We start from the raw sequence: 27,748 nt of genomic DNA on the forward strand, positions 1-27,748 counted from the left end.
TGTGCTTAAAAGGCCATAGCACTTGCATTTTTTCACCTAGAAACCCACATGAGCCCTTATTTTTTGCGTCACTAAATGTACTTTGCAATGACAGGCTGAATTTTTGCATAAAGTACACTGAGAAACCAGAAAAAAAATTGTGGTGAACTTGAAAAAAAAAAGAAACGCACTTCTTTTATTTTTATTTTTTTTTTCGTTTTTACGCCGTTCACCCTGGGGTAAAACTGACTTGTTATACATGTTCCTCAAGATGTTATGATTACAATGATATGTAACATGTATAACTTTTATTGTATTTGATAAATTCAAACCATTGTTAACAAATATATGTTCCTTAAAATTGCTCTATTCCCAGGCTTATAGCGATTTTATCCTTTGGTCTATGGAGCTGTGTGAGGTGTCATTTTTTGCGCCATGATGTGTTCTTTCTATCGGTACATTGATTGCACATATGTGACTTTTTGATCGCTTTTTATTACAATTTTTCTGGATTTGATGCGATCAAAAATGCACAATTTTTCACTTTGGGATTTTTTTGCGCTTACGCCATTTACCATGCGAGATCAGGAATGAGATTAATTAATAGTTCGGGCAATTACGCACGGGGCGATACCAAACATGTTTATTTATTTATTTTTATTTATAACCTGGGAAAAGGGGGGTGATTAAAACTTTTATTAGGGGAGGGGGCTTTTTATTAATAACAACACTTTGATTTTTACTTTTTCACTTATACTAGAAGCCCCCCTGGGGGACTTCTAGTATAAGTACTCTGATCTCTCATACAGATCTATGCTGCATAGATATGCAGCATAGATCGATGAGATAGGCACATTGATTGCTTCCGACTGCTGCGGCCATTACAGCACAGACCCCGGACGGGGTAAGATGTGTGGATCACTCCTCCGGGACAACGTCCCGGAGGAGCGATCTACCCCACTAGACACCAGGGAACAGCTGCATCAAGTAATCGGATGCAGCTGTCAACTTTGACAGCTGCATCCAATTACTATATTAGCGGGCACGGCGATCGGACTGTGCCCGCTCATAGCCGTGGTCTCGGGCTACGAGCGGCACCCGGGACCGCGGCGGTTCAGAGAGTGGCGGCCGCGCTCTAAACACATGGAGGCGGCCCTGGACGTACGGGTACGTCCAGGGTTGCCTAGGGGTTAAAGTCAATGCAAACAACAACCATGGAATAATGGCTATTGTTTGCAGCGGCCGTCAAATTAATGTTCAGATCACTTATTTGTGACTTTTATTTTGCAGACGTTATTTTATTTTCTGGTCATCAATCCATCATTTTAATGGTAGCTTCACACGTACCATATCGCAGTGGATTTGATGGTGCGGATCCGCAGCAGATTTGATCTAAATAACTGAACACAGCATCAAATCCTCACCATTAAATCTACTGCTGCTCCTATACGTGTGAACGCACCCTGAGGCTGGGTTCACACTACGTGTATTTCAGTCAGTATATCTCAGTCAGTATTGCAACCAAAACCAGGAGTGGATTAAAAACACAGAAAGGATCTGTTCACACAATGTTGAAATTGAGTGGATGGCCGCCATTTAATGGCAAATATTTGCTGTTATTTTAGAACAACGGCTGTTATTTTGAAATAATGGCCGTTATTTACTGTTATATGGTGGCCATCCACTCAATTTCACCATTGTGTGAACAGATTCTCTCTGTGTTTTTAATCCACTCCTGGTTTTGGTTGCAATACTGACTGAAATATACTGACTGAAATATACGTAGTGTGAACCCAGCCTAATTAACATTAATTTAACTTCTTAGTAGCTAAACCCAAAAGGGTGTCAAAGGAGGCCATCTTTAACCCCTTAAGGACCCAAGACGTACTGGTACACCAGTGGGTCTGGCAGTACTATGAAGTGAGCTGAGGAGCTAAGCTCACTTCATAACACGTGGGGACCGGCTGCTATCAGCAGCTAGGTCCTTAATGTTAATGACGGGCCCTTCGCAATCACGTGGCAGCCCACCACTATCCCCTGCACTGTGCTCCTGTCACTGTCCGATCGGGACCCCCGCAGTGTGGCTGCGAGGGTTTCGATTGTTGTTACTGACAGCGGGAGGTCTCTTATCTTCCTCCCAGCAGTCAGATCGGCGATTCATGCATTAAGTCTGCCACAGACAGGCTCTATGCATTGATCGCAGATAACACTGATCAATGCTAGGGGGACTTAAAAAGTGTAAAATTAAAAATTAAAAAAGGTTTTAAAAAAACATGTCATAGCCCCTCCCCCAATAAAAGTTTAAATCACTCCCCTTTCCCATTTTATAAATAAACCATATAAAAATAAATAAATGTATTACATAACGTAGCATGTGTGATTGTCGGATCTATTAAAATAAAACAATAATATTCCTGCACAGTGAGTGGTATAAACAAAAAAGCACTGAAAACGCCAGGACTGATGATTTTTTATTACACTAAAATAATAATAAAAAGTGATCAGTACATCTGATCTGCACAAATTTGGTATTAATAAAACATAGAGATAATGGCACAAAATATTACTCCCCATACAACTCCAAAGGTGAAAAAAATAATAAAATCGTTATAGGAGTCACAATCATTTTAATCATACCTATTTGCAAAAAAAAAAAAGTTTTACTGTTAAAAAAACAGAAAAGCTATCGCTATAAAGCATTTCGCTATATTTAGGCTGACCTATAAAATAATGTTATTATGTCAGTCTTACGGTAAAGTGCATTACGGAAACATGGAACCCCGCAAAATTAGTGGAATTGTGTTTTTTCCCTCCCAATTTCACCCCATGAAATTTTGGGGGTTTCATCATACATTTTATGGTAGATTGAAAGGCGCCATTACAAAGTACACCTGTTCCTTAAAAGAAAAGCCCTTACATCGCCCTGTAGATGGAAAAATGCAGAGTTATAGCTCTTAGAAGGCAAGGAGAAAATACGAAAATGCAAACTGAAAATTGACGCAGTCATTAAGGCCATTTTGGGCTCTGTGCTTTAGGGGTTAAACCTGAATCAGAATAACAAACTCACGGCCATTATTGCAATAATGTATAGCAAAGTATGGGAAACAACCACTGTCAGTTTAGCCTTAAAACAATGGTTATTATTTTTAGTCTAAAATATGGTCGTTTAAAAACATTGTGTGAACATAGCCTAAGGGTACAAACCCACTTGGCGGGTCTGCAGCGAGTCTCCATGCTGCGTTTTTGCAGCGAGATTCGCTGCAGATCCCGGCCCTATGCTTTTAATGGCAGACAAACACGCAGCAGGGAGTTTGTCTGCAGCCCTCCCCATTAACCCCCCCGGCCGCCGGAGCTGATACTTCACCTGATCCCGGCTCCGGCGGTTCCCGATGTCTTCAGCAAGCCAGAGCGGGGACCAGGTGAAGTATATACTCCAGCCAGCCGCCCGCAGCCCCGGCCGCCCGATCGCCCCCTGCAGCCCCGGCCGCCCGATCGCCCCCCCCCCCGCAGCCCCGGCCGCCCGATCGCCCCCCCCCCCGCAGCACCGCTCGCCCCCCCCCCCCCGCAGCACCGCTCGCACGTCCCCCCGCAGCACCGATCGCACGCCGTGTAAGCGATCGGTGCTGCGGGGGGGCGTGCGATCGGGGCTGCGGGGGGGGCGATCGGGCGGCCGGGGCTGCGGGGGGGCGATCGGGCGGCCGGGGCTGCGGGGGGGGCGGGGGGGCGGCCGGGGCTGCGGGGGGGCGATCGGGCGGCCGGGGCTGCGGTAGGGGCGGCCGGGGCTGTGGGGGGCGATCGGGCCCCCTCTAACATCAATGACAGCGTGAAGTCTTTTGTGGTAGTTGTGGATGAGGCTCTTTATTTTCTTAGATGGTAAAGCTGCCCATTCTTCTTGGCAAACTGCGCGCTTGAGATATCCCCAGAGTGGCTTAGTGATAACTGAGGTCATAATACTGAGATGGCCACTCCGTAACCTTTACTGTGTTCTGATATTTAATGAATTGATAATGCCAGTCAAATGGAAATGGAAAATCAGTGGCTCTGTAAAAACCATACCACAGTCGGATAGACCAACAAAAATTTCAGCTACAACTGCCAGGAAAATTGTTTGGGATGCAAAGAAAAACCTTCTGAAATACAGGAAGAAACAGCGGTGTGGCTGTTTTAAAATGCACAATAAGGAGGCACTGGAAGAAAAATGGGCTGCATGGCCAAGTCGCCAGAAGAATACCATTACTACGCAAATGCCACAAAGTATTTCACCTACAATACGCCAAACAGCACAGAGATAAACCTCAAAACTTCTGGAACAAGGTAATTTGGAGTGATGAGACCAAAATCAAGCTTTTTGGCCACAACCATAAACTTTTCATTTGGAGAGGTGTCAACAAGGCCTATGATTAAAGTAACACCATTCCTATTTTAAAGCACGGGGTGGATTACTGATGTTTTGGGTATGTGTGAGCTACAAAGACACAGGAAACTTTGTCAACGTTAAAAGAAAGATAAATTACTAAATACTGAAGGAAAGTTTGCACTCATCAGCCCAGAAGCTGCACATGGGACGTACTTGGACATTCCAACATGACAACAATACATAACACAAGGCCCAGTCATTTGCTACAGCAGAACAAAGTGAAGGTTCTGGAGTGGCCATCTGGGTCTCCAGACCTCAATATCATTAAGCCACTCTGGGGAGATCTCAAGGACGCAGTTCACGCAAGACAGCCCAGGGATTTACAGAAACTGGGGGCAAGGTGGGTAGCTTTACCATCTGAGAAAACAAACAGCCCCATCAACAACTACCACAAAGACTTCAAACTGTCATTAAAGTTAGAGAAGGCAGTACATGCAACTGGGGTATGTAAACTTTTGATCAGGGTCATTTAGATGTTTTTGGTTCTCATTATGATTTAAAAAGAGAAAACATAGTAGTTTGACAATAAATGGCTTTACCCAATCACTAAAAGTGTAAAAAAAAAAAAGTTTTTGTGTTGTCATTCATATTCTCTGGGGGGAAAATTCTGCCGGGGTATGTAAACTCTTGAGTACAACTGTATATAGTCTCTGCAAGTAGATAGGCTAGTTATGCCTTTAATTACTTATCATCTAACTAATATATATCAGCTGATTACTATAGGAATGCCAATCCTTGCATAAAGGCAAAACATGGAAACACACTATATATTTTTAGTAACAGATTTTATGGAAATAATTAACGTGTTAATGAGGAAGTAAAGCATTTTAATAACCAGTTATTGCAATTAAATATTGGTTAAAGGGGTTGTCCAGCGAAATTTTTTTTTCTTTCAAATCAACTGGTATCAGAAAGTTAAATAGATTTGTAATTTACTTCTATTTAAAAATCTCAAGTCTTCCCATACTTCCCACACTGTTGTATGTCCTGCAGGAAATGTTGTTTGTTTACATTCAGAAACAGTGCTCTCTACTGACATCTCTGGCGGAGTCAGGAACTGTCCTGAGCAGGAGAGGTTTTCTATGGGCACTTGCTGCTGCTCTAGACAGTTCCTGACTCCGCCAGAGATGTCAGTAGAGAGCACTGTTTCTGAATGTAAACAAACACCACTTCCTGCAAGATATATAGTAGCTTATAAAGATGGGAAGACTTGAGAATTCATCTTGTTTGTATATTACCCTCAGTGTTTCTTGTTTGCAGAGGAACTACAATCACCATAATATCTAGCACAAGTCATAATTGGAAAAAAAAAAAAAAAAAAAAGTTCACTGATGGGATGTGAACCCTGGTCAGTGTGCATGGTAAACCTGTCACTTACCACTGCACCATAGTGGGAAGCTGATGAAGCAAGAGGGAAATAGTCTATAAAATAGATCTAATTCTGAATAAATAAATAAAAAAGGGATGGTGAACCAGGTGGTGATGATTTCTATTTGAAAGAAAAAAACACAGAAATAAGATGTGCAGAAGTCATCTGTGGCTGTTTCTGCTGCTGCCAAGAGTGCTCCCCCAGCTGCTTCAGCTCTATGTACATGAAGGTTTCCCCTGACGGCTTCTCTGTGTGTGGGGAGGGGGGGAGGGGGAGTTAGGACGGCAGAGGAGATGATTTATGTGTCAGGGAACAGTGTTGTGTCACACAGAAATCATCTCCCCTGTCCTGACCTCCTCCCCTCCCCCCAGCTGCTTCAGCTCTATGTACATGAAGGTTTACCCTGACGGCTTCTCTGTGTGTGGGTTAGGACGGCAGAGGAGATGATTTGTGTGTCAGGGAACAGTGTTGTCACAGAACGAAGTGTTGAAGCGATCAGAACTGCAGCAGCACACACAGCATTCTCCCCTCTCAGGATGACTCAGACTCACTCTGGGGATGAGGAGACACTGCCTGTGCTGCTGCCGAGAGTGTGATCTGCTGGGACCTGCCTGACAGAAATCAAGCCCCTCCGTCTTCACAGGTCCCCCTCACGCTTGATCTGCACAGGCTACTGTGTAGCCAATCAGGCTCAAGTACTCTGCAGCCAATAAGAAGAGGGAGAGGCTGGCACAGGCGCAGAAGAGCTCAGTGCAGCTGACGTCACCGAACCAGAAGCAGAGACAGGAGAAGCTTCCGGTCCGGAGAATGACAGGAAGACAGAAGATCCGAAGCAAGCAAGTCACGTGACCGGCCCAGCGATCTCCCAGAGCAGACATCTAATGACAGGTAAGTATATTAGAGAAGGGTTAACCTTGGTTAACCCTTTCCTAATACAAAAAATCATTTTTCCCTGGACAACCCCTTTAACTTAGAATTCACATCCCGTCACTCAGAAGATCATCTATTATAACATGTTCACAAGCCACTTCACACTTTGAACCTATATCCTATGGTGCTTGATGGCTGGTTAAGAAAATAATAAAGAAATACTTCTGAGCTGTTCTTCAATGTTCACCGCAAGGTTTGTATTTCAAAGCTTGGAGACTTACAGAGGGAAACAAATTTATGGATGCCAAAAAGACAGCACTTTATATTCATATTCAGCAACCTCTTCATGTATTATCACTTAAATAGCCAATTAAATTGTGTTTCCTGTTGTCAACCCAGTGCCATTGCAAATGTCTGATAAACATCAATTTAAATGGCAAATACAATAATGACCTAGAACTAGAAAAGGACAAACCTTTCTTCATGTGTATATAGTATGGACAATACATATCTGTTAATAAAGTAGTGGACTCTAAGTTCTTAACCCAGTACTTAATGTGCACTTTGGAAGCATAATAGCTTCTCTTTCTATTCACAGCAATGTAGTCAGACTAAATTTAATGTACTGTATGTAGGCTCTGAACAACAAGGTGTAACTTAAAACTCTTAGGTCCCAATGGACATGTTAATATCCTGTTAATATCCAAGATTCTAATCTAAGCATCTGTGGGATATGCTAAAAAATCCATACTAGTCTTTGAAGGCCCCAACTTAAAGGCCTTAAAAAAGCAAATGCTAATACATTGTTGCCAGATAAAACAGGGCACTTTCAGAGCACTTTAGTGTCTTTAAAGGGGTAATACAGTGCTTGAAAAACATGGCCATTTTTTTCCAAAGACAGCACCACTCTTGTCTCCAGGTTGGGTGGGGTTTTGCAAGTCAGTTCCATTGAAATGAATTGAGCTTAACTGGAAACCACGCCTGAACTGCCCTTTTGCCCTTTGTTGTATTACGGGATTACCTATATATAATATTACACCCCCTCTCTTTCGTATTTAAAGCCTGATACATCTCGGTCTTGTATTATTTTTGGCACACTTGAGGTGCCATTCTCAAAATTCTCATGGCACACTTGAGGTGCCATGAGAATTAAAAAAAAAATTGTTGCCTAACCCTAGGAGTTAAAATATATATATATATATATATATATATATATATATATATATATAAAAAAAAATAATAATAACAATAATTTTATATAATATATATATAATCTGCACCCAACCTACCATATAAATTAATCTCTTTCCTCAGAATTTGTCAGAAAATGACAACTCAACCTTATCACTTTTGGGCATGTTACCTTTTGGTAATTTGTCCGTGGAGTGGATTATGCACAATTTCAGGTCTCCTACTGTAATGAATAGTCAAAGAGGAGTTGTAGCCACAACTTGGGCACGCCTCATCACTGCTTCCTCCTCCCTCATCTTCATGAATAAGCAATGCTGTCCGGCCTTCTGCTTTCTCACGCTTTTCAGCCAGTATCTCTTATTGCAGATAAGTCCTCTATAAGTAGTTTATGTCTGAAAGAAACACTCAAATATAGTTGAATATCTTAGTTAAACGTGTTGGAGCTGTGGTCTAAGGGTAAATTGTCTGTGAAGAGACCAACAATTTTTTTCTCCTTCCTCTCTTAAAGATAAGTCCGGGGTAAAATTTAGAACATATAGCTCAAAAACCCATAAGTACATTACTGACGATTCTCCCCGTCTTCCACTGACCTGTCTATGCTATCCTACAGCATAAAGGAGTGACCATACAATGTCACTCTTCTCCACTGTGCCGGCGTTCCTGTGAAGGAGGCTGAGTGATGAAATGGTCACATGCCTCTCCTTACGCATCATTTCATGGACAGGATAGCTGCAGGACAGCATGGGTGGGCCATTGATCGAAGGGGTAAATCACCAGTAATGTACTCATCGGGTCAGAAGTACACAGCAGGCCGATTCATCAGTAGGAGATTTAGCCAGGGATGAGACAGGAATCGTATCCTGACAGGCAAAGGGTCTGGGCAGGCTTCTTCAAAGGTAGGTCAGAAAAAGGAGAGGCACACAGTATAGACAGGGGTCAGGCAAAAATAAGAAGAACAGGTACTGGTCAGGATACACAGAGAGTCAGCTGAATAGCACAAACACACCTTTGCTTTGTGTACAGCAATGCAACAAGGGTGGAACTAGTATGTGCAGGTAGCTCTAGATTAGCAGGTGGCAGCAGCAGGTGGAGTAGAGCTGCCCATATAAATACACAACAGACAGCCACCTGTGCCCATAATGGCCAGAGTTATCAATGCAGCAGGAATCAGAAGGACGGTGGGGTGAGTAGGTGTGGGACCAGGACAGCGCCCCCCCCCCCCCCCCCCCACAGCTGTGAGTATTTTCCGTCAGCACTACAAATATATTACCGTTTAATCATTCAAATTAAAAAAAAAAGAGAGCATCCCCTTAAGTTTTATCTTCCTGTTTAAAAACAATATTACATTTTAAAAATTGTAATCAATCTAAAATAGCTGCTTTTAGAACTCTTGAAAGACAATATGTATTTCTCAATTAATTTATAGTAAGGAGAGTATTATAATTTTGCCAACATGGTGGAACTGATCATTATGCAGGTGATTTCCCTATAATGGAGTATACTGACAATAGAAGATACAAGAATTAAAAACAGTGAAATATGTCATAGAAGATATCAAAACTTCCTAGCATTCACATGACAGAACCACAAAGCACATTCTCATGTTGAGTCTCATCTAAATGGCATTGCCACTCTACTCAAGCCGGCTTACTTTCCATGCAAGCAATCACATTGTGAATTCCTATTTCCCATTATAATAGAACAAAGATTACCTCTCTACACCATACAATGGCCACATTATTTCACTGTAATTATAGAAGAGCTGTGCAGTTTAATGTCCAGCAACGTCTCATAATCTATAAAAGAAAACAGCTTCGGCATATATTATGTTTCCGCTCAATGTTTAATTCATTGGTGGAAAAGCTTTTTGACAAGCTATAGTTAATAAGTTTTCCATGCTGTCAAAAGTAATAATATTAAGATTCTGTTCTGAGTTAAATTAATTTTGTTTTGTGCAATGGCCCACATAAACGTGAGTGACATTTAGAAATATGATCAGGCAGAAGCTAAGAGGAAGCCAAGTTGCAAAATGGAATGAGATGCAATCATTAAAGCATTGCAGCCAGCTGTAGGCATTAGTGGGAAGAGGCAAAGTGCACTAAAATGTCATTCCTGAGAGATTTTCCTTTTTGGTCTCCTTTCAAAGAAATTCTCCCTACCTTTTTCTTGTTTTCTCTTCCCTTTTCAGTTCTAACATTTCCCTTGAACCAGTACACGTGATATTTGACATCATGACCCCTATTTTGAAATAAAAGAGCATTTTCCAGTGTCTACGTTCTGATTTAAAGTGTTTTCAACCTCAGCCTTTTAGAGGTGTGTGTGAAGAACAGATGATTGCATGGGCTTTTCAGCTGGTAATGACATTGAAGTAGCATTTTCATAAAACCCAAATTATAGTGTTTATTTGTCAAGCACCATCATTTTTTTTACTTTGATAGAAACAGTTCTCATATATAGTTCAAAAATACACTGAATTGCTAAAGTCATTGGGAAGAATTGTGTAGCTTGTCACTTAAGGTTTTTATGTTGTTTCCAGCCCTAAAAAGCTAAACCATTACAAAAAGCAAATGACAGTGGGATTCAGCAAATAGACAATGATGATTCTTTAGGTAGTGATATTACATTTTCTAATGTCAGGTGAAAACTTACACTACAAAAGTGTAAAAGTTTTCTTTGTTAGAAGTGCTTCAAGCAAAGCTGTAACTAGTCTGATTCTATAGATATTAATTATTGATGATACAAAAAGAAATGTGAACCACATAATACTGCCATTAATACTAATGCAATACACATCAAATACAGGTCATATGCAAATTTATCAATGTTTTAATCACTCTTCATTTCTCCATCTGTGAAACTTGTGTAAAAAAATAGTGCTGTCCTTTTTCATATTAGGCATAGCCTGAACTGCTTGACCATAGCTGGAACTGAACAGCCATAATGGTATAGCTGCACAGTGTTTTCCTCACTGCACCTATTTATATGATCAGTGCAAAGACAGAGCTGCAGTCTTAAAAGAGCTTGTAAAATGCTGGAGTGTTAGGAGGGGAGTGATCCTTGGAGCCCAAGGTATGAAAGGTTGTTGCAAATATTAACCTCATCACTGCTCTAGACCACCAGGGATAATTTTATATGTGCTCTAGACTGCCAAGGGATGTTTGTATTGCTCCCTGAATCTTCTTAAACCACCAGACATTGTAAAGTTAACTTATTGACTGCCTTAACCCCTAGATGACCTAGGACGTACCAGTACGCCTTAGATGCCTGTCCCCAGACGACCCTGGGCTTACGGGTATGTCTTCTGTTATGAAGCGCGCTCCAGAGCAGAGCGTGCTTCATAGCAGGTGGGGGCCGGCGGCAATCAGTAGTTGATCCCTTGACGTTAATGACAGGCTTCAGGAATCGCACAGCATTTGAGTGTAAGTGACAGGGGCAGCCCCTGTCAAATACCAATCGGGACCGCCGGAGGTCTCTTACCTTCCTCCGTATGGTCCGATTGGCCCTCTGCTGCTTGAGTCTGCCTATGGCATCGCATTGTACAGTGTATGCAGTCTAATGATTGCAGGTAAAAGTCCCCCAGTGGGACTTAAAATGTGTAAAAAAAAAATAAAAAAGTAAAAATGTTTTTATAAATACCCCAAAGCCCCTCCCCCAATAAAAGTTAAAATCCCCCACCTTTCCCATTATTTAAATAAAACATATTAAAATAAATAAATATATACCGTAGCATGCGTAATTGTCCAATCTATTAAAATATAACAATTGTCATCGCAAACGGCGTACACGAAAAGAGGGAAAAAAGTGCCAGGATTACCGATTTTTTTGTTACATTATATATTTAAAAAAATTATTAAAAAGTGATCAAAACGTCCGATCTACACAAATGTATGAATAAAAAAAACTAGAGATCTGGGCGGAAAAAATGACACCCCATACAGCCCTTTAGGGGTTAAACTATAACCGTTACAAGCGTTACAATTGGCCCATTTTATTAATAATTAATTGAAGAAAAAAAAGGATTTCATAAAAAAATATATAAAATTAGAGAATCTGTGTAAGCCTGCATATGGTTGTGTTCGGACTGTCCTATAGAATAATGGTATCATGTCACTTTTACCATATATTGCATTACGTAGACACAGAAACCCCCCAAATGTTACTATATTGCATTCTATTTTTACGATTACACCAATTTAAATCTTCATAAATAATATTTTGGGGGCTTTATCATACATGTTATAGTAGAAGGAAAGACGCCATTACAAAGTACAACTATTCCTGTAAAAAACAAGCCCTTACATGGCCCTGTAGATAGAAAACTGAAAGTGCTAGAGCTCTTAGAAGGGGAGGAGGAAAAACATTAAAACATAAAATTGAAATTTTGCACGGTCCACAGGGTCATATGCAAATGTAAATTTGCTGTAAATTAACTCTTTGTTGTCCTGTTTTGGTGCCTCATCTCCCTCAACCCCTCCCCTCTCCATAAGAGAACCATGAAGACAGGGGGGAGAGCTTCAAACTTTTTCATGATAAAAATGCATTTTTAAGCTAATAAACCCAACTACAAAGTTTATTAAAATTAAATGACAGTGACACTTTAAATCACCATGCTGATGCTAATTCCCTTCTCTGATCTAGACCACCAGTTAGCCAAGAAAAGAGCTGAGCTATCTTTGAAAAGTCCCATGAACAATTAACCCCTTAAGGACCGGGCCTGAAATGGCCTTAAGGACCGGAGTAAATTTTATGAATATGACCAGTGTCACTTTATTCATTAATAACTTCGGGATGCTTTTACCTATCCGGCTGATTCTGAGATTGTTTTCTCATGACATATTGTACTTCACATTTCTAGTAAATTGGAGTCGATACTTATAACAAATCTTTATGAAAAAAAACAAAATAGCGTGAAAAATTGTGAAAAAATGCATTTTTCCAACTTTAAAACTTTTCTGCTTATACAGAAAATGGTTATATCACATAAATTATATATTAAATAGCATTAGCAACATGTCTATTTTATGTTGGCGGCATTTATTAAACTATCTTTCATTTTTTTTAAACAATAGAAAGCGTAAAACATTAGCAGCAAATTTCCAAATTTTCGGTAAAATTTCAAAATCAGATATTTTTAGGGACCTGTTCAGGTGGGAAATGTATTTGAGGGGACTGTGTGTTAGAAAGCCCCACAAAGCACCCCATTTCAGAAACTGCACCCCCCAAAATCTGCAAAAGCACATCCAGAAAGTTTTTTAACCCTTTAGGGGAGTCACAGAAATAAAAGCTAAGTGTGTAAGAAATTTGAAAATTTTTATTTTCTGTGCAGAGATTTTATTGTAATCCAATATTTTTCATAATTATGACCCTATTACCAGAGAAATGCACCCCAATAATTATTTCCCCGTTTCTGCAGTTTATAGAAATACCCCATATGTGGCCCTATTGCGCTATTTGACGCAACCACAAGCCTCAGATACAAAGGAGCGCCTAGTGAATTTCAATGGCTCCATTATATTTGGTCATTTCTGACTGTACCACTTCAGGTTGGCAGAGGCTCTGGGGTGCCAAGACCTAAAAAACACCCCTAAAGGGACACCATTTAGAAAACTACACCCCTCAAGGAATGTAACAAGGGGTGCGGTGAGCATTTGGACCCCACAGGTGCTTCACAGATTTTCCGAACAATGTGGCGTGAAAAAAGACAAAAGTATTTTTTACACTAAAACGTTGTTCTAGCCTTCAATTTTTCATTTTCACAAAGGGATAAGAGGAAAAAAAAGACACAAAATGTGTAGCGCAGTTTCTCCCGAGTACGGAAATACCCCACATGTGGACATAAAGTGCCAAGCGGGCGCAGGACGAGCCTCCAAAGGGAAGGAGCGTTTGGAAGCTGGATTTCACTGGAATGGATTTCAATGGCCACATCGCATTTACAGAGCCCTCGTGCTGCCAAAACACTGGAAACCCCCCACAAGTGACCCCATTCTGGAAACTACACCCCTCAAGGAATCTAACAAGGCGGGCAGTGAGCATATGGACCCCACTGGTGACGGGCACAAATGTGGAACAATGTGACGTGAAAGTAAAAAATTTCATTTTTTCACTTTCACGGCACAAATGTGCCCGTCATCAAGGGGTCCATTTGCTCACTACACCCCTTGTTAGATTCCTTGAGGGGTGTAGTTTCCATAATGGGGGTCACTTGTGGGGGGTTTCCACTGTCTTGGCAGCACAAGGGCTCTGTAAATGCGACATGGCGTTCATAATCCATTCTAGCCAAATCCAACCTCCAAAATCCAAATGGCGTTCCTTCCCTTCGGAGGCTTGCCCTGCGCCCACATGGCGCTTTATGTCCACATGTGAAGTATTTACGGACTCGGGGGAAATTGCTCTACACATTTTGTGTTTTTTTTTCTCTTTTAACCCCTTGTGAAAATGATAAATTCAAGGCTAGACCAACATTATAGTGTAAAAAATGTAATATTTCATTTTCACGCCACATTGTTCCACATTTGTGCCCATCACCAGTGGGGTCCATATGCTCACTACACCCCTTGTTACATTCCTTGAGGGGTGTAGTTTCCATAATAGGGTCACTTGTGGGGGGTTTCAACTGTCTTGGCAACACAATGGCCTTTTAAATGCAACATGGCCCCTCGAAATCCAATCCAGCCAAATCCAGCCTCAAAAAACCAAATGGCGCTCCTTCCCTTTGGAGGCTTACCCTGCACCCGCATGGCACTTTATGTCCACATGTGGGGTATTTCCGTACTCAGGAGAAATTGCGCTACACATTTAGTGTTTTTTTTTACCTTTTAGCCCCTTGTAAAAATGAAAAAATCATGACAAGATTAATGATTTAGAGTAAAAAATTTTTAAAAAATTACACTAAATGTTGGTCTAGCCTTGATTTTTTCCATTTCCACAAGGGGTTAAAAAAGAAAATGAACACAAAACGTGTAGGGTAATTTCCCCTGAGTACGAAAATACCCCACATGTGGACATAATGTGCCATATGGGCACAGGGCAAGTCACCAAAGGGACAGAGCGCCATTTAGAGGCTTGAATGGAGGATGGAGGCCACGTCGCAATTACAAAGCTCCTGTGCTGCCAGGACAGTAGAAACCCCTGACAAGTGACCCCATTCTGGAAATTACACCCCATAAGAAATCTAACGAGGGGTGCAGTGAGCATATGGACCCCACTGGTGACGGGCACATGTGTAGAACATGTGCCGTGAAAATAAAAAATACCATTTTTTTCATTTTCACGTCCCAAATGTGGCCGTCACCAGGGGGCCATATACCCGCTGCCCCCCTTGTTAGATTCCTTATGGGGTGCAGTTTCCAGAATGGGGTCACTTGTCGGGGTTTCTACTGTCCTGGCCGCACAGAGGCTTTGTAATTGCATCATGGCATCCTCTAATGGGAATGGCGGCCATACCTACTTAGCTGGGGAAAAGGGACAATTCTAATTTATTTGGGGTATTAGGCCAATTATTAGTTTATAAGGTTGGAAATGATAGGTGTCCATTAAATTCAACCTGTGTTGATCCAGAGGAAGGCAAAAAACCCTCGTGAGGCACACGACAGTAGCCTCATCACAGGGGAAAAATTCCTTCCCGACTCCATAATGGCGATCAGAATAATCCCTGGACTAACGTGACCCCTGAAATAGGAATAAGGGACAGAATTTAGATAATGTAGAACCCCAGTGACGTGTGGTACGCCTTGGAGCGATCCAATATGCAGAGGCTGGGGCGATCAGGACAGGTGTCACACTGGTAAATGGTGTCCTTCCTGATCCCCCTGTTACGCCACACTCTGCACTTCTTCTGGGGTCTCCTGTTTTCCAGTGTGGGGGACGTCACCTGGAAAATGTTGTCCTGGTGCGATACGGGGTCCTTCATATCCAGAAGCGCTGGGTCTGCTCCATGGCTACTAATTATTAGGGCTCTATTACTACTTCTGATATGTTCGGATCGTGCCGCAAGCTACAGTAGCTCAGGCAGCGAGGGAGCGGAAGAGGGGGCGCTGGTATAAAAGTTATCCCCGTACAGGTGGTGGCCTTTATCCAGCAGTGGGAAGATCAGTTCGATCAGACGATCTTCCCACTTGTTCCGAGGATGGGGTGGAGGGGGCATCTGGGGCTGGATTCGGGTGTCCCTTCCTACATACACTCTAAGGATACGTGCACACTGCGGAATGGCGAAGGATAACCCTTCGTGCATTCCGCAGTTGGCACCCACCGGCGGACTGATGCGGGCGCGCGTCTCCGTCCGTGTCATAGACTCCATTCTATGCACGGGCGGATTCCGCTCTCTGTCCAACGTATTCATTCTTTGGACGGACGATGGAATCCGCCTGTGCATAACATGGAGTCTATGACACGGGTGGAGACGCGCGCCTGCATCAGTCCGCCGGCGGGTGCCAGCTGCGGAATGCACAAAGGTTTATCTTCGCCATTGCGCAGTGTGCACCTACCCTAAATCTGTAAGAGTACCCTGAGGTACGCTCACAGAGTTAGTAGAATTTTAGGCCATACCGTGATCTCTTATTGGGACGGTACTGGCGGAAAAGACGTGTCTGGGAGGCAGCATACACTACGCTACCCCCCAGACATGTCATTGGAGGATGAGGATGAATGGAGGAACGAAGGATCCCCCTATTTATCCTCACTGGCTGTTTCGGTGTCGGAGGCCATAATAACGTATCCCTCTGACGCCGAAAACACCCTGGGGGTCATCTTTATATGGGGACTAGTATATGGGGTATGTAGTGGTGTAGTGTCAAACTTTATTCAATGTAGTGTAGTGTGGTGTAATGTAGTGTTTTTTACGTGTTTTTTTACAGTAAGTATAAAAAAAAAAAAACTACGCCAAAAATGGTGTTGCTGATAAATGCCGCACTTATGTGCGGCACTTATAAGCAGACTGTGGCAGTAGGATAGAGAAAAAAAACACCCTACGCCAAAAAGGAGGAGTTGCTGATTAGCAGCGCACTTTCGTGCGATGCTGATCAACACTCAGCGGCGATAGGGTGCGGAAAATAGAAAAAAAAAATTGAAAAAAAAAAAAAAACTTTATTACATACTGAACATCCCTGTAGCTGCTGATAAGTGTATTACACATATCAGCCGCTAGAGGGAAGCAGAGCGGAAAATCCCGAAAACCCGACGCTGGAGCCGAAAATAGCCGAACGTGACGTCACGGAAGAAGCCGAAGACCCGAACGAGACCACGAGGACGCCGCGAACCCGGAAGACGCCGATCAGGACCCCGGGAAAGGTGAGTAATGTACGAATACCTGCTCTGGACCCCTCAGCTACCTAGCTGAGGGGTCCGGAGCAGGTATTTATAACTTTTGGGGACTTTGATCACGGCGATCGGGCCGATGGCACCTGGCCACCATTACTTTTTACAGTAATGGTGGTCGGTGCCGTCCTCGGACAGCACCGACCGCCATTTTTTCCGGGTCATCGGGTCACCGATGACCCGGAAAGGTTCCGATCGCCGCTACTGGCTGATCTGAACTGATAAGCCAATAGCGGCGATCGTCGGCATGGGGGGGGTTAACAACCCCCCATGCCGACAGGGAGAGATGGCCTGCAGTGTATTTCTGCAGGCCATCTCTCCCGATCGCATGCGGCCGGTCCGCGGCGCCCTCTTAAAGGACCCGCGTACCGGTACGTCATGGGTCCTTAAGTGACAGTGATCCATGACGTACCGGTACGACATGGGTCCTTAAGAGGTTAATGAAGCAGCAGTGCACATGTTCAGCCATTGTTCTATTGCATAGACTTCAGACCCTGTTCTTGAGACATGGAGGGTCCCAGCAATCATACATTAACCCCCTCTCCTATGGGACTCCCCATTTAACTACAGTTTGCCTTGAACCACAACCATAGCAAAAAAACAGCATGCAATTGCATTCTGTTTTGGACCGACTCTTTGTTGCACCATTACCTGGTACAAGGGTATATTCTTACTACAGAATTTTCCGCCTGTCCCAATAACTCAATGATATTCTTAAGCTCAATCTCCTGTCCACCCAAATAATTGACAGGCCAACTCTTTGGGCAGATGGGGGATTGAGCTTCAGAATATAATTGAGACAGGTGGAACTTCAGGTGGGGTCCACCGTGCAGCTTCTGCTTAAAATTTCTGCACATGTTCCATAGTGGGATTATACCCTCAAAGTAAAGTGAAGTTCAAATAATGAACATTGCCCAGTCAATTGTATTTATTCATTCATTTCTACACTATCACCTGCTAGACAATATGCATAAAGACTACAGGATGATTTTTTGTTGTTTTTTAGTAAGTCTCAAATGAGATTCTTATTGAGTTAATCAACCAGCTAATCTGAATCTACTTAATCATGCAAATTATCTTCATGCTCTAAAAATGTCACGATAGAAACATCAGCAGAAATAAATGTTATTCATTTAGGAAAGGGAAGGAAATGTTTACTTCAGCTTTTTTGCACACACAAAAAAAATTCTAATCAAGTCAAATTTCTTTTTATCAATAGAGGACAGTATGGGCTAGGGGTGGTGAGTGCTGCTGAGGGAATCCAGCAGAGGGACAAGGCATGCTGGTAGCTGTAGTTTAGGACATTTGCTGAGCTGCATTGAAACAGGAAGTCAGTGTTTTGCAAGGCGGTGAACTGCTCTACTGGGTTCACAAAATGCTGGCTTGACTGCCAAAATGTACATGGGTAAAAAAAAAGTTAGCCCTAACCACATCAACTACATACAGTATTATTGTTTAAAAAAAAAAAAAAAAAAAAAGTAATTCAATAGGAACCCACTCAACGGAAGACAGAGCTTTATCTTTTCTAGAGGTCTAACAATCTGAGCACTTGCATGTCATCACATAAGCAGGATAGATTTTTATCCCCTGAATGTTAACAATGAATGCTCCTTTAGCAGCAGAGATCTAGAAACCCATGAGAAATTAAAGGTGAACTCTGGATAGGGGGAAAAAATTTCTATTAAAATTACATTAAAAGTTATATAGATTTGTCTATACAATGTATTACCATATCTGTATGGTTCTGCCACACTGGTAGCTGATAGACATCCAGGAAGTGAAGAAAACTGTGCTTCACATTATCTCCTGCTCCCTCTGCTCTCCCACCTTAGGAGACAAATATTCCATGCCTCTGTCTCACATTCTGTGTGTTTGCTGAGCACAGGCTGATGAGGCAGAGCGTGGGGAAGAGCGTGATGTCACAGGAGGCTTGGCTGGATCTTGTCTCCCACCTCCCTGAGTGATTCACCATCTCTGACCAGCCTCTCCAGCCTCCACCTGAGGTGGCAAGGAGTGACAAAAGCAGCTGCTGCCACTTCACTGATTGTGCAAAGGTCCGCAGTGAAATAAGGGCTGTGTTCACACATGTTGGAGTTTTATTGGAGTATTGCAGCGTATTCCCAAAAATGATGAAGTTACACAATAAATGATGGTAAACAGTACAGAGGATCAGAGCTGGCACTTCCACTCCCACCAGAACAAAAAAACGAGGCATAAACAATCTATAAGATAATATCGGATAAAGTTCTTATTGTGGGGCTCAACTTTACAGATAAAAGATGCTTAAACATAATTACATTAAATTCAAAAAGTTCTTTACTTTATTCCAATATTCCATGAAGTAACAGTGTGCTGTTTGGGTGGGACCACAAGGAAATGATTAAAGGGAACCTGTCACCGGGGACGCGGGCACAGAGCCTGCCCGACCCCCCGCTGCAGCCCCCGGATACTTACCCTGACTCCTGGAGCCGGTCCTGGGACGAAGATATCAGCGCCCAACGCCGTGCACGCGCTGTATGCAAATTACCTGTGATGAGTCCGATGCCCATAGAGAATGACTGGAGCCGTCATTCTCTATGGGCATCGGACTTATCTCTGCAGCGTGCGCGCACGGCTTCGGGTCCTGATATCTTCGTCCCGGGACCGGCTCCAGGAGCGGGACTCGCCGGAAAGGGTAAGAATCCGGGGGCAGCACCGGGGGTTGGGCAGGCTCTGTGCCCGCGTCCCCAGTGACCTAAATGTTCTGCAACAGTTTGGGGCGGGGAGTGTGCAGGGGGAAGGACTGTGATGAACATCTGAGTGAAAGCAATGCATTCTGGAACCTGGAGTACTGTGTACAACTGCTCACCCAAGAAGAACAGCCATGAAATACAGAACGAAGACCACTAAAACAAATGGATTTTTGGTAGTTTCAAAACTGGGTTAGACAGGTAAGCAATGTTATATGCTTCTGCAGCAGGTATTTTTATTTTTATTTTTTTACCTCAACCTGGAGTTCCCCTTTAACCCCTTTAATACAGAAGGCACATACATAAACATTTAAATATCTCCCTATGTGTTAGCTGTTTTAGGCCATGTTTACATGATGTATGACAACAGCAGTTGTTTGACATTGGAGTTGTTGGCAGTTTCAGACAACAGCCACTGTTATATATGTTAATGTTTTTATTCCCTGTTACAAGGAGTCAAAGGGGCTTTTCAAAGCTCCTGAAAAGTTGCAAGTTGTAACATCTAACTAACTACCCCTTCTGCTTGAGTGACACCTGGAAGCTAATTCCAAAGCAGGGTCAGGTATGGGAGTAAGGAGTGGTTACAGCTTGCTGCACTTTAGGAGCTCGGAAAGCCACTTTGACTATTCCTACTATAGGAGTATTTTTTTCATCTTGGAATCACAGACATATATATGAAAGGTACCGAGTGTCTCCTTGTTCTAACAGCTATCTAGCAGTGTCAGCAGTTTGGAATGTGAATTGCAGCTGACAAATTCCCTTTAAGGCAATACTGATGTTTTTTCTACAATAGATTACAAAGAACATTCTGCTCTATACTGTACTGACTGCTGACAGCACACTTTCTTCTGTGTGACAGGATTGCTTTAAGGGGTTATTTATTTGATATGAACCAAAAGACTAGTGTGAGATCCACTGGGAAAAATGTAAAGTGTACTGACATACATACTGTGGTCAAGGGCATATGTATATAAGAGGCAGGCTAGGTGGCTGATAGGGGCTCCTTGAAGTAATAAGACCCAGCCCTGGTTACTCTGTCCCTTACGCAAATTTGCTGGTGAGAAGAGATGTAGAATTCCCGGCATACAATATTTGTGTTCAGGATTGCATTGCATACAGTATATAGACTACAAAGGAAGCCAGTAGTCAGGCAGGCACCTAGTTTATATGGTTGTGTCACTCACTGTGGCTCGAGAATTGATATTACAAAAACTGGTTATCGGATCTGAATACAAAAAAATACTACCCTAAACAAGTATTTACTACTAGGTACTTAAAGTGGAAATCATTCCAATATTGTAACTCATAATTTCTTTTTCTTCTTCTACTCCTTCCTTTTCTTCTCATTTTCAGTCCTGGAAAAAAAAAACAGGTTCAAATTTTTATTCTGTTAAACACTTCCTAAACTTTTTAGTATACCTTTGGTATACCTTTGCATTTTTTCTAAAGCTTTAAAGGGATCCAGAAGACAGTGATGTATAAAGGACATTCTTCTGCTTTCTGTATTCACTGCTTAAAAAGACACATGAAAGACTCCTCTATCCTTCTATGTACGATCCTGCCTTATGGTATCTAAAACTACCAATTTTTATGTGTAAATGGCACAGAGAGGGAGCAGCTTCACACTTTTTCAATTCCATGCTGATGTTCTCTATTATATAAAGTGATTTTACTTACATATGAGCCTATTCTTTACTTCCATGTGCCTCTGAATTTATACTGAGACACGTGTGTTCAATTTTACAATTCTATTTATTTTTATGGCACCAATGCCAAACTTTAATTTTTTTTAACTGAATTTTTAATTCTACTCAGTCACATTTTACTTAACTTAATGCTAAGACAACTGGGATAGTCCTATCACAATGCATTGCATTAAAGACAATCAAATCGCGGTAAAAACTGATGTCTTTTTAAATAGAAAAAGCAGCCACCTTTTCTCTTTTTTAAACATAGTGTGAACATAGCCTTACACAGAACGTCATATCATTGGTTGCTTTGTAGTACTGTATGATTTTTATATATTATTTTTCCCCAACAAAATGCTTATTTTGATACAATCCTTTGATAAGTAGTGCAACTCAGAGAAACCCCTTGCCATCAATTTAATATTCTAGAAGAAGAAGAAGCTGTTTCTGCAAGTGACACAGTAGGAACCTCAAACTGTACCTTGTACATGTCATGTAATGATCAAAGTAATTTACTCCAATAAATTATGTATTTAGAGGAAAAAACTTACAACTGTATCCACGTGGTCCCTATATAAGATAATTAGGCCACTGGAGACCCTTTTTGCACATCATTACATTTTATTGTCTGGAGGGGATCGTAACTCTTCATACGAAGCTTGTATGAATAGTTTATCCTAAAAAACTAAAGAAGTCCATTCTAATGCAAAAAATGTCTTAATCCAATACCGCATTGGATAACGAGGGTATGTTTCATTGCATTAGCGCAACGAAGAACAGCCAAATGATTTATTACTGCAATGAAGTGATGCAGCACTGCAATGAAATAATGCATTCAGATTGCATTTTCATTGCATTATTGCTAGGGATGAGGAAACCGGCCGAGGTTCGGATTCGTATGAACCTGAACTCTCGACTTCTGATTCCTGCTGTCTGCCCGCTCCATGGAGAGGGTGGATACAGCCGGAGGACCGCCTGGAAAACTGGGATACAGCCAAAGCCATAGGCTGTATCCCAGTTTTCTAGGTGGTCCTCAGGCTGTATCCACCCTCTCCACCGAGTTGGCAGACAGCGGGAATCAGAAGCCGAGAGTTCAGGTTCATACGAACCCGAACCTTGGCTAGTTCGCTTATCTCCAATTATTGCATGTGTGAACACAGCCTAACAAAAGGAAAGTGAAGACTTATACGGTATGTCTAAGGATTGTGAAGGCTATATAAAGTACTAGAAAACTATTTATAGCTTATAGGAAGTAAAAAGAGGGCAGGAGAACTCCCTGCAGCTGGACTATCCAAGCTGCAGAAATGCCCCAGCAACAGGAGCAATTTGTAAAATAACCTTTTACTGAATTCAATCCCCTAGTACTTTTTTTATTCTAAAGGTCTCTCTAGCTAAGTCAGCTGCAGTGACAGAAGTAGAGAGGAAATGGTTTACTTAGCAAAATGAGGAAATGAACAAGATAAATGCCTGAAGCTCAGACTAAGGCACACATGATTAAACATATGTATTGTATGCAGAAGACATGGTTTTCATTTCAAGTGAATGTGCCAACTTCCAATTAGTATACCTGTCAAAAAATGTTATTATTGCCCATCTGGTAGAAAGAATTAAGAGCCTAATGAAAAAAAAAGTAAGAAAGCTTTATGCTGTTGCCAAAATATGATAGAAAATATTATACATGAGCATATTAATTATGATTTTATAGATATTTCCATCATTACTTATAATATATTTTGGTTGTAAAAAAGTTAAAGCAATAAGCTATGTTCCCAAAACGCTTTCTTTTTTTTTTACGTGAAAAAGTCCGCTTTTTAATAATGATGGATGTTATTAATGATCATCATAATTGATAATGTCCGTCTTTATCAATAGGCACATAAAAAAAGATGTTCTGGGAAAATAGCCTTGGGCTACATTCACACAACTTAAAAAAAAGAGAAAAGGCAATCGCCTTTTGTATTTAAAAAAGACGTCCTGTCAGAATATATGGGACCAGTAAGACAAGGACAGGTGCAGCCCTAACACGATAAAGAGATCCGAGAGAGTAGTCAGAGTCCAGAAAGCCAAAAGTCAGAATACCAGATAAACCAAAATGCAGGAAACACTACTAGTAAACTAGGCTCTATCGCAGGCAAGGAATGGGACACAGGGGAAGATACTTATGGAGCCTGGAGTCCCAGCCCTGTGCGTGGTTGGGTTTGAGACTCCAGGTCTGGCACACACACACACTGACAGCTGACTGGTGATGTTCACCGTTTGTATAAATCAATAAAATGCATGACAATTGTGCAGATCGGCCTTAAGCGCCCCTAGCAACCGGCCAGGCCGGTGGTCAGGGGCGCTGCTGGTGCTGTCAGAGGGCTGGCCGTGCACCCCGGCAGTGCAGGGACCCAAGCAGGTGGGCCAACTCCTGACACGATGCAATGCATTGAAATTAATGGAATAATGGACGTCCAATTCACACAGTGGATGAAATGAAGGACTATGTCTGCAAAAATGTCAAAATAATGATCATGACAATTATTTTCGGACGTCTTTTGCAAACAGCAAATGTTATTTTTTTAGTTGTTCCCACACAGTTTTTCTTTCACAGCTTTCACTATTAAATTCAATGGACTTTTCAATTAAATCCTTCTTGATCTCTTTCCACAGACAGATTTATCTGACAGATTTTTAAAGCCAAAGCCAGGAGCAGATTATAAACAAAGGACAGGTTATAAAGAAAAGACTGAGATTTCTTCTCTTCTCAAATTCCATCCTGGCTTTGGATTTAAAAATCTGTCAGATAATCTGTGTAAACACACTATAAACTAAGGATAGTGTCCCAGCCGGCGTCATTGCACGGCCAGACAGCAAAATGACTGGCGTTATTTTGAACGCAAGAGGACGGTTGTCATTTTTTCTTTTCAAAAACGTACAGGAAAAAACATTGTGTGTACATAGCCTTACAGTGATACTAATTATTATTATTATTATTATTATTATTATTATTATTATTTTGTTGTTGATAATAATAATAAAATAATAATAATAATAATAATAATACTGAAACATTCCTGTAATATTTGTTATATGTTCTATAATATTGGTATGGCCTCATGTACAAAATTGTATGAAAGCTCTGTACAACCTCTGAATGTTGCACAACGATGATACAGCATGCATAAAATATATCTAGCAGTAGTATACTTGCTTCCAAGCATACTCTATTGTCATGCTGGCAAGATAGAGAGTCTTTGCATTAGACTAGGTTGCATTAGTACAATGTAATTTCAGAAATGTTATTTTATGTCACTGACCTAAATGTGAAGCAGGAGCTCACCGTCATAATGCTGACAACATATGGAAAACTTCATAAGTTACAATTTCCAGATAACTGAAACACCAATTTTGCTGACTCTGCTCTTGTCACAACCATTTATACTTGGGAATGGTTTATGTGCCCTGTGTGTATAGAAGGTAAAGCTTTTCTATACTGATAAGACATGCCCACAGTCTATGGGGATTTTCTATGGAATAGCATTTTTGTATATCTTTTCGGTGGTAATAATAATCTTTAGGCATAATAGCGCCAACATACTGTATGCTGCAGCATTTTACAATACAGAGAGTACAGTACATATACAAACAAAATCCCCTTACAAGCACAGTATGACAGCAGCTCTCACACCCAGTACAGTAAACGTGAAGTCAGTGGTGATGCATAGCATATGCATCCCCTCTCACCTTACATGACTGGGTGTGAGCGCTTGCGGCCCACAGCACAGATGATTGGCATCAAGTACAATAGTGTACTCTACAGAACATGTAGTCACTGAAGGTAGATCTAGTGGCACAATAAAGGGAGACCTGTTGACACAGAGGTTTCACTGCAGTAATCATGACTACTACATGATTAATGTAGTGTTCCACCACTGTGTTTTGTAGCCAGTACTTATGTACTATATGTACAGTAGATAAGAAGAGTCTGTAAGTACATTGAGTGTGAGGACACTGTTAAAGGAAGGCATTGGGTTCTGGGGAATAATCCTGACTGGTTTGGAGGAAAGGAGAAAGGTTAGGGAAGCCTGTCTAAAAAGATTTTAAAAATGTTTTAGAACACAACTAAAACTGTGGTTGTTGGAAATTAACCTGATTTGTGTATTATATTCCAGAGAACTGGTGCAGCACAAAAAGACTGGAACAGGGGAATGGGAGATTAGGATTACAGAGGAGGATACTCACCAATGGCAAAATTTAGAGCGTTGTAAATTATGATGAGGGAGACAATATAGGGTGGTGCAGCACTATGAAGATATTTGTGGATGGGAGTAATATGACATTGTATTCTAAAGTGAATAGTTAACCATTGCAGTGACTGACATGGGGTAGAGGCATCAGTGTAGCAGTTAGATGTAGACTTTTATGCGTTCCTAAATATAAATGTCTAACATTTAATCACAGTCTTTATAATGTGTTTAACACAAGCTGAGGCACAGGCCAGCGCTGGAAGTTAGGGAGTTTAGTATTTGCAGCAGAGCCAAGGACATTCATGCAAAACTCTCAGAGTGAGCTATTAATACTAATTATGACTTTTTTTGTTTGGCCCATATTTCTATCAATTTAATTAGGTTTTTCCATAACCAAATCAAATATTGCTTTGCTGCAGCTTAGCTCAAAAGAGGTTGTAAATGATTCTAATTGATAGATCAGCACAATACTTTTTTCTTTTCTTTTTTTTTTTTTATGAATTTTTTTTTTAACAAAGAAATGAAAAGAATACATTACCTGAAAATAGTGTAACCAGATCAGTGTAATGACAAAGCTTCCTAATGACTCTACACTATAGAATGATTTCCTAGCTATGGCACATATTTGTGCTATAAATCTGCATAAATACAAACATATTTGGCTGATTTATTGCATGAACTGTTTTTACAGCAAGAGAAACTTGGTGACATCTGCTTCTCCCTCCGCTATGTACCCACGGCTGGCAAACTAACAGTTGTTATTCTGGAAGCAAAGAACCTAAAGAAGATGGATGTTGGTGGTTTATCAGGTAGGTGACAAACAGATACATATGGATAAATGTGCATGCTTTTATTTCTATGAGTGTAATGAATATTAATACAATTAATTACAATAAAGTTCTGCCATGGAGCTTCCTGTTTTGGCAAGAATATAATATTAAGAGCAAGCTAAGAAATGTATGTATAGAATGGTATTTTTATTCAGAATCATCCCATTTTAGCCATTGAAGCATTTTGAAAATAGCATTGAGGTTTCTCTGGTTGCTCAGCTAGTGCATCAGCAGAACACAGGCTATTATTTATTGCATTCACCGAACCAATGAAAAGTAAAATAAGGAAAAACAACCTCAAGGTTCACTGACAGTAATGCTGACCTGGTTTCATATACTTGCTTTCAAACCTTGTTCACATTTCATTGTCTCTTCTGGAGCCCACCATAATTGGAGATATTGCTGCAGTTATTGCTTGTTGTAACACTTGGATTCTTATATCAAGCCTAGGTAGATCTTCATACAGGTAGCTGTATAAGTTCAAAAAGAGACATAAAAACAATGGTGCTACATTATATTTGAAACACATCTCAGCATAAATCCCATTATGTTAGGAGCAAAAAAGACAGTAGGGTGTGAAAAAGATATAAAGTAAGTGTCCAAGTAAAACTTTATGTTAACTTTCCCTATTTCAGTTTCCACAGCTTTGTGAGTGATTTCATGTATTGTGAATGACACTTAAGGTAGCACTAAAAAACATAATGTATCTGACTTATGAATGTGAATAATCTGTGTTCTGGATGGCTCCCAAAAGACTGCCCAATAATGTTTAGGGGGTAGGTTATCCATTTATACTTGTGCATTATTTGTGACAACCTATACTACGTTAATGGATGTCAGACTACTATTAGTTGACAAAACATACATATTATAGATTTTCTTTTCCTGTGGCTTTTTGATGGTTTGTATTAGGCTTTGCTCACACTATATTTTTGCAATCCATTTTTTCCATCTGTTTAGAAAAATAAAAAGGATAAAAAAAATGCATTTGTGTGCATCCGTTTTGATCTGTGTTTCCAATTACCTCCATTATATATATATTTTTTTTAAAAGGATCAAAACGGATGAAAAGAACGGATTGCAAAAACTTAGTGTGAACCCAGCCTAACCATGCCAAACTATATACACTTGTAG

At 41.1% G+C, this 27,748-nt stretch overlaps 1 protein-coding gene across 2 annotated transcripts in view; it reads left to right on the forward strand.

Moving 5' to 3' along the window:
* Nucleotides 1-27,748, forward strand: part of SYT1 (synaptotagmin 1) — a 431,113-nt gene that overhangs the window by 338,564 nt on the left and 64,801 nt on the right. For both annotated transcript variants that reach the window (XM_069975616.1, XM_069975625.1), the window contains exon 12: nt 26,476-26,593. In XM_069975616.1, the coding sequence (XP_069831717.1) occupies nt 26,476-26,593 (118 nt within the window). The remainder of the gene's footprint in view (nt 1-26,475; nt 26,594-27,748) is intronic.

This window comes from Dendropsophus ebraccatus, chromosome 1 (assembly GCF_027789765.1).
Source record: "Dendropsophus ebraccatus isolate aDenEbr1 chromosome 1, aDenEbr1.pat, whole genome shotgun sequence".
NCBI classification, from domain to species: Eukaryota; Metazoa; Chordata; class Amphibia; order Anura; family Hylidae; genus Dendropsophus; species Dendropsophus ebraccatus.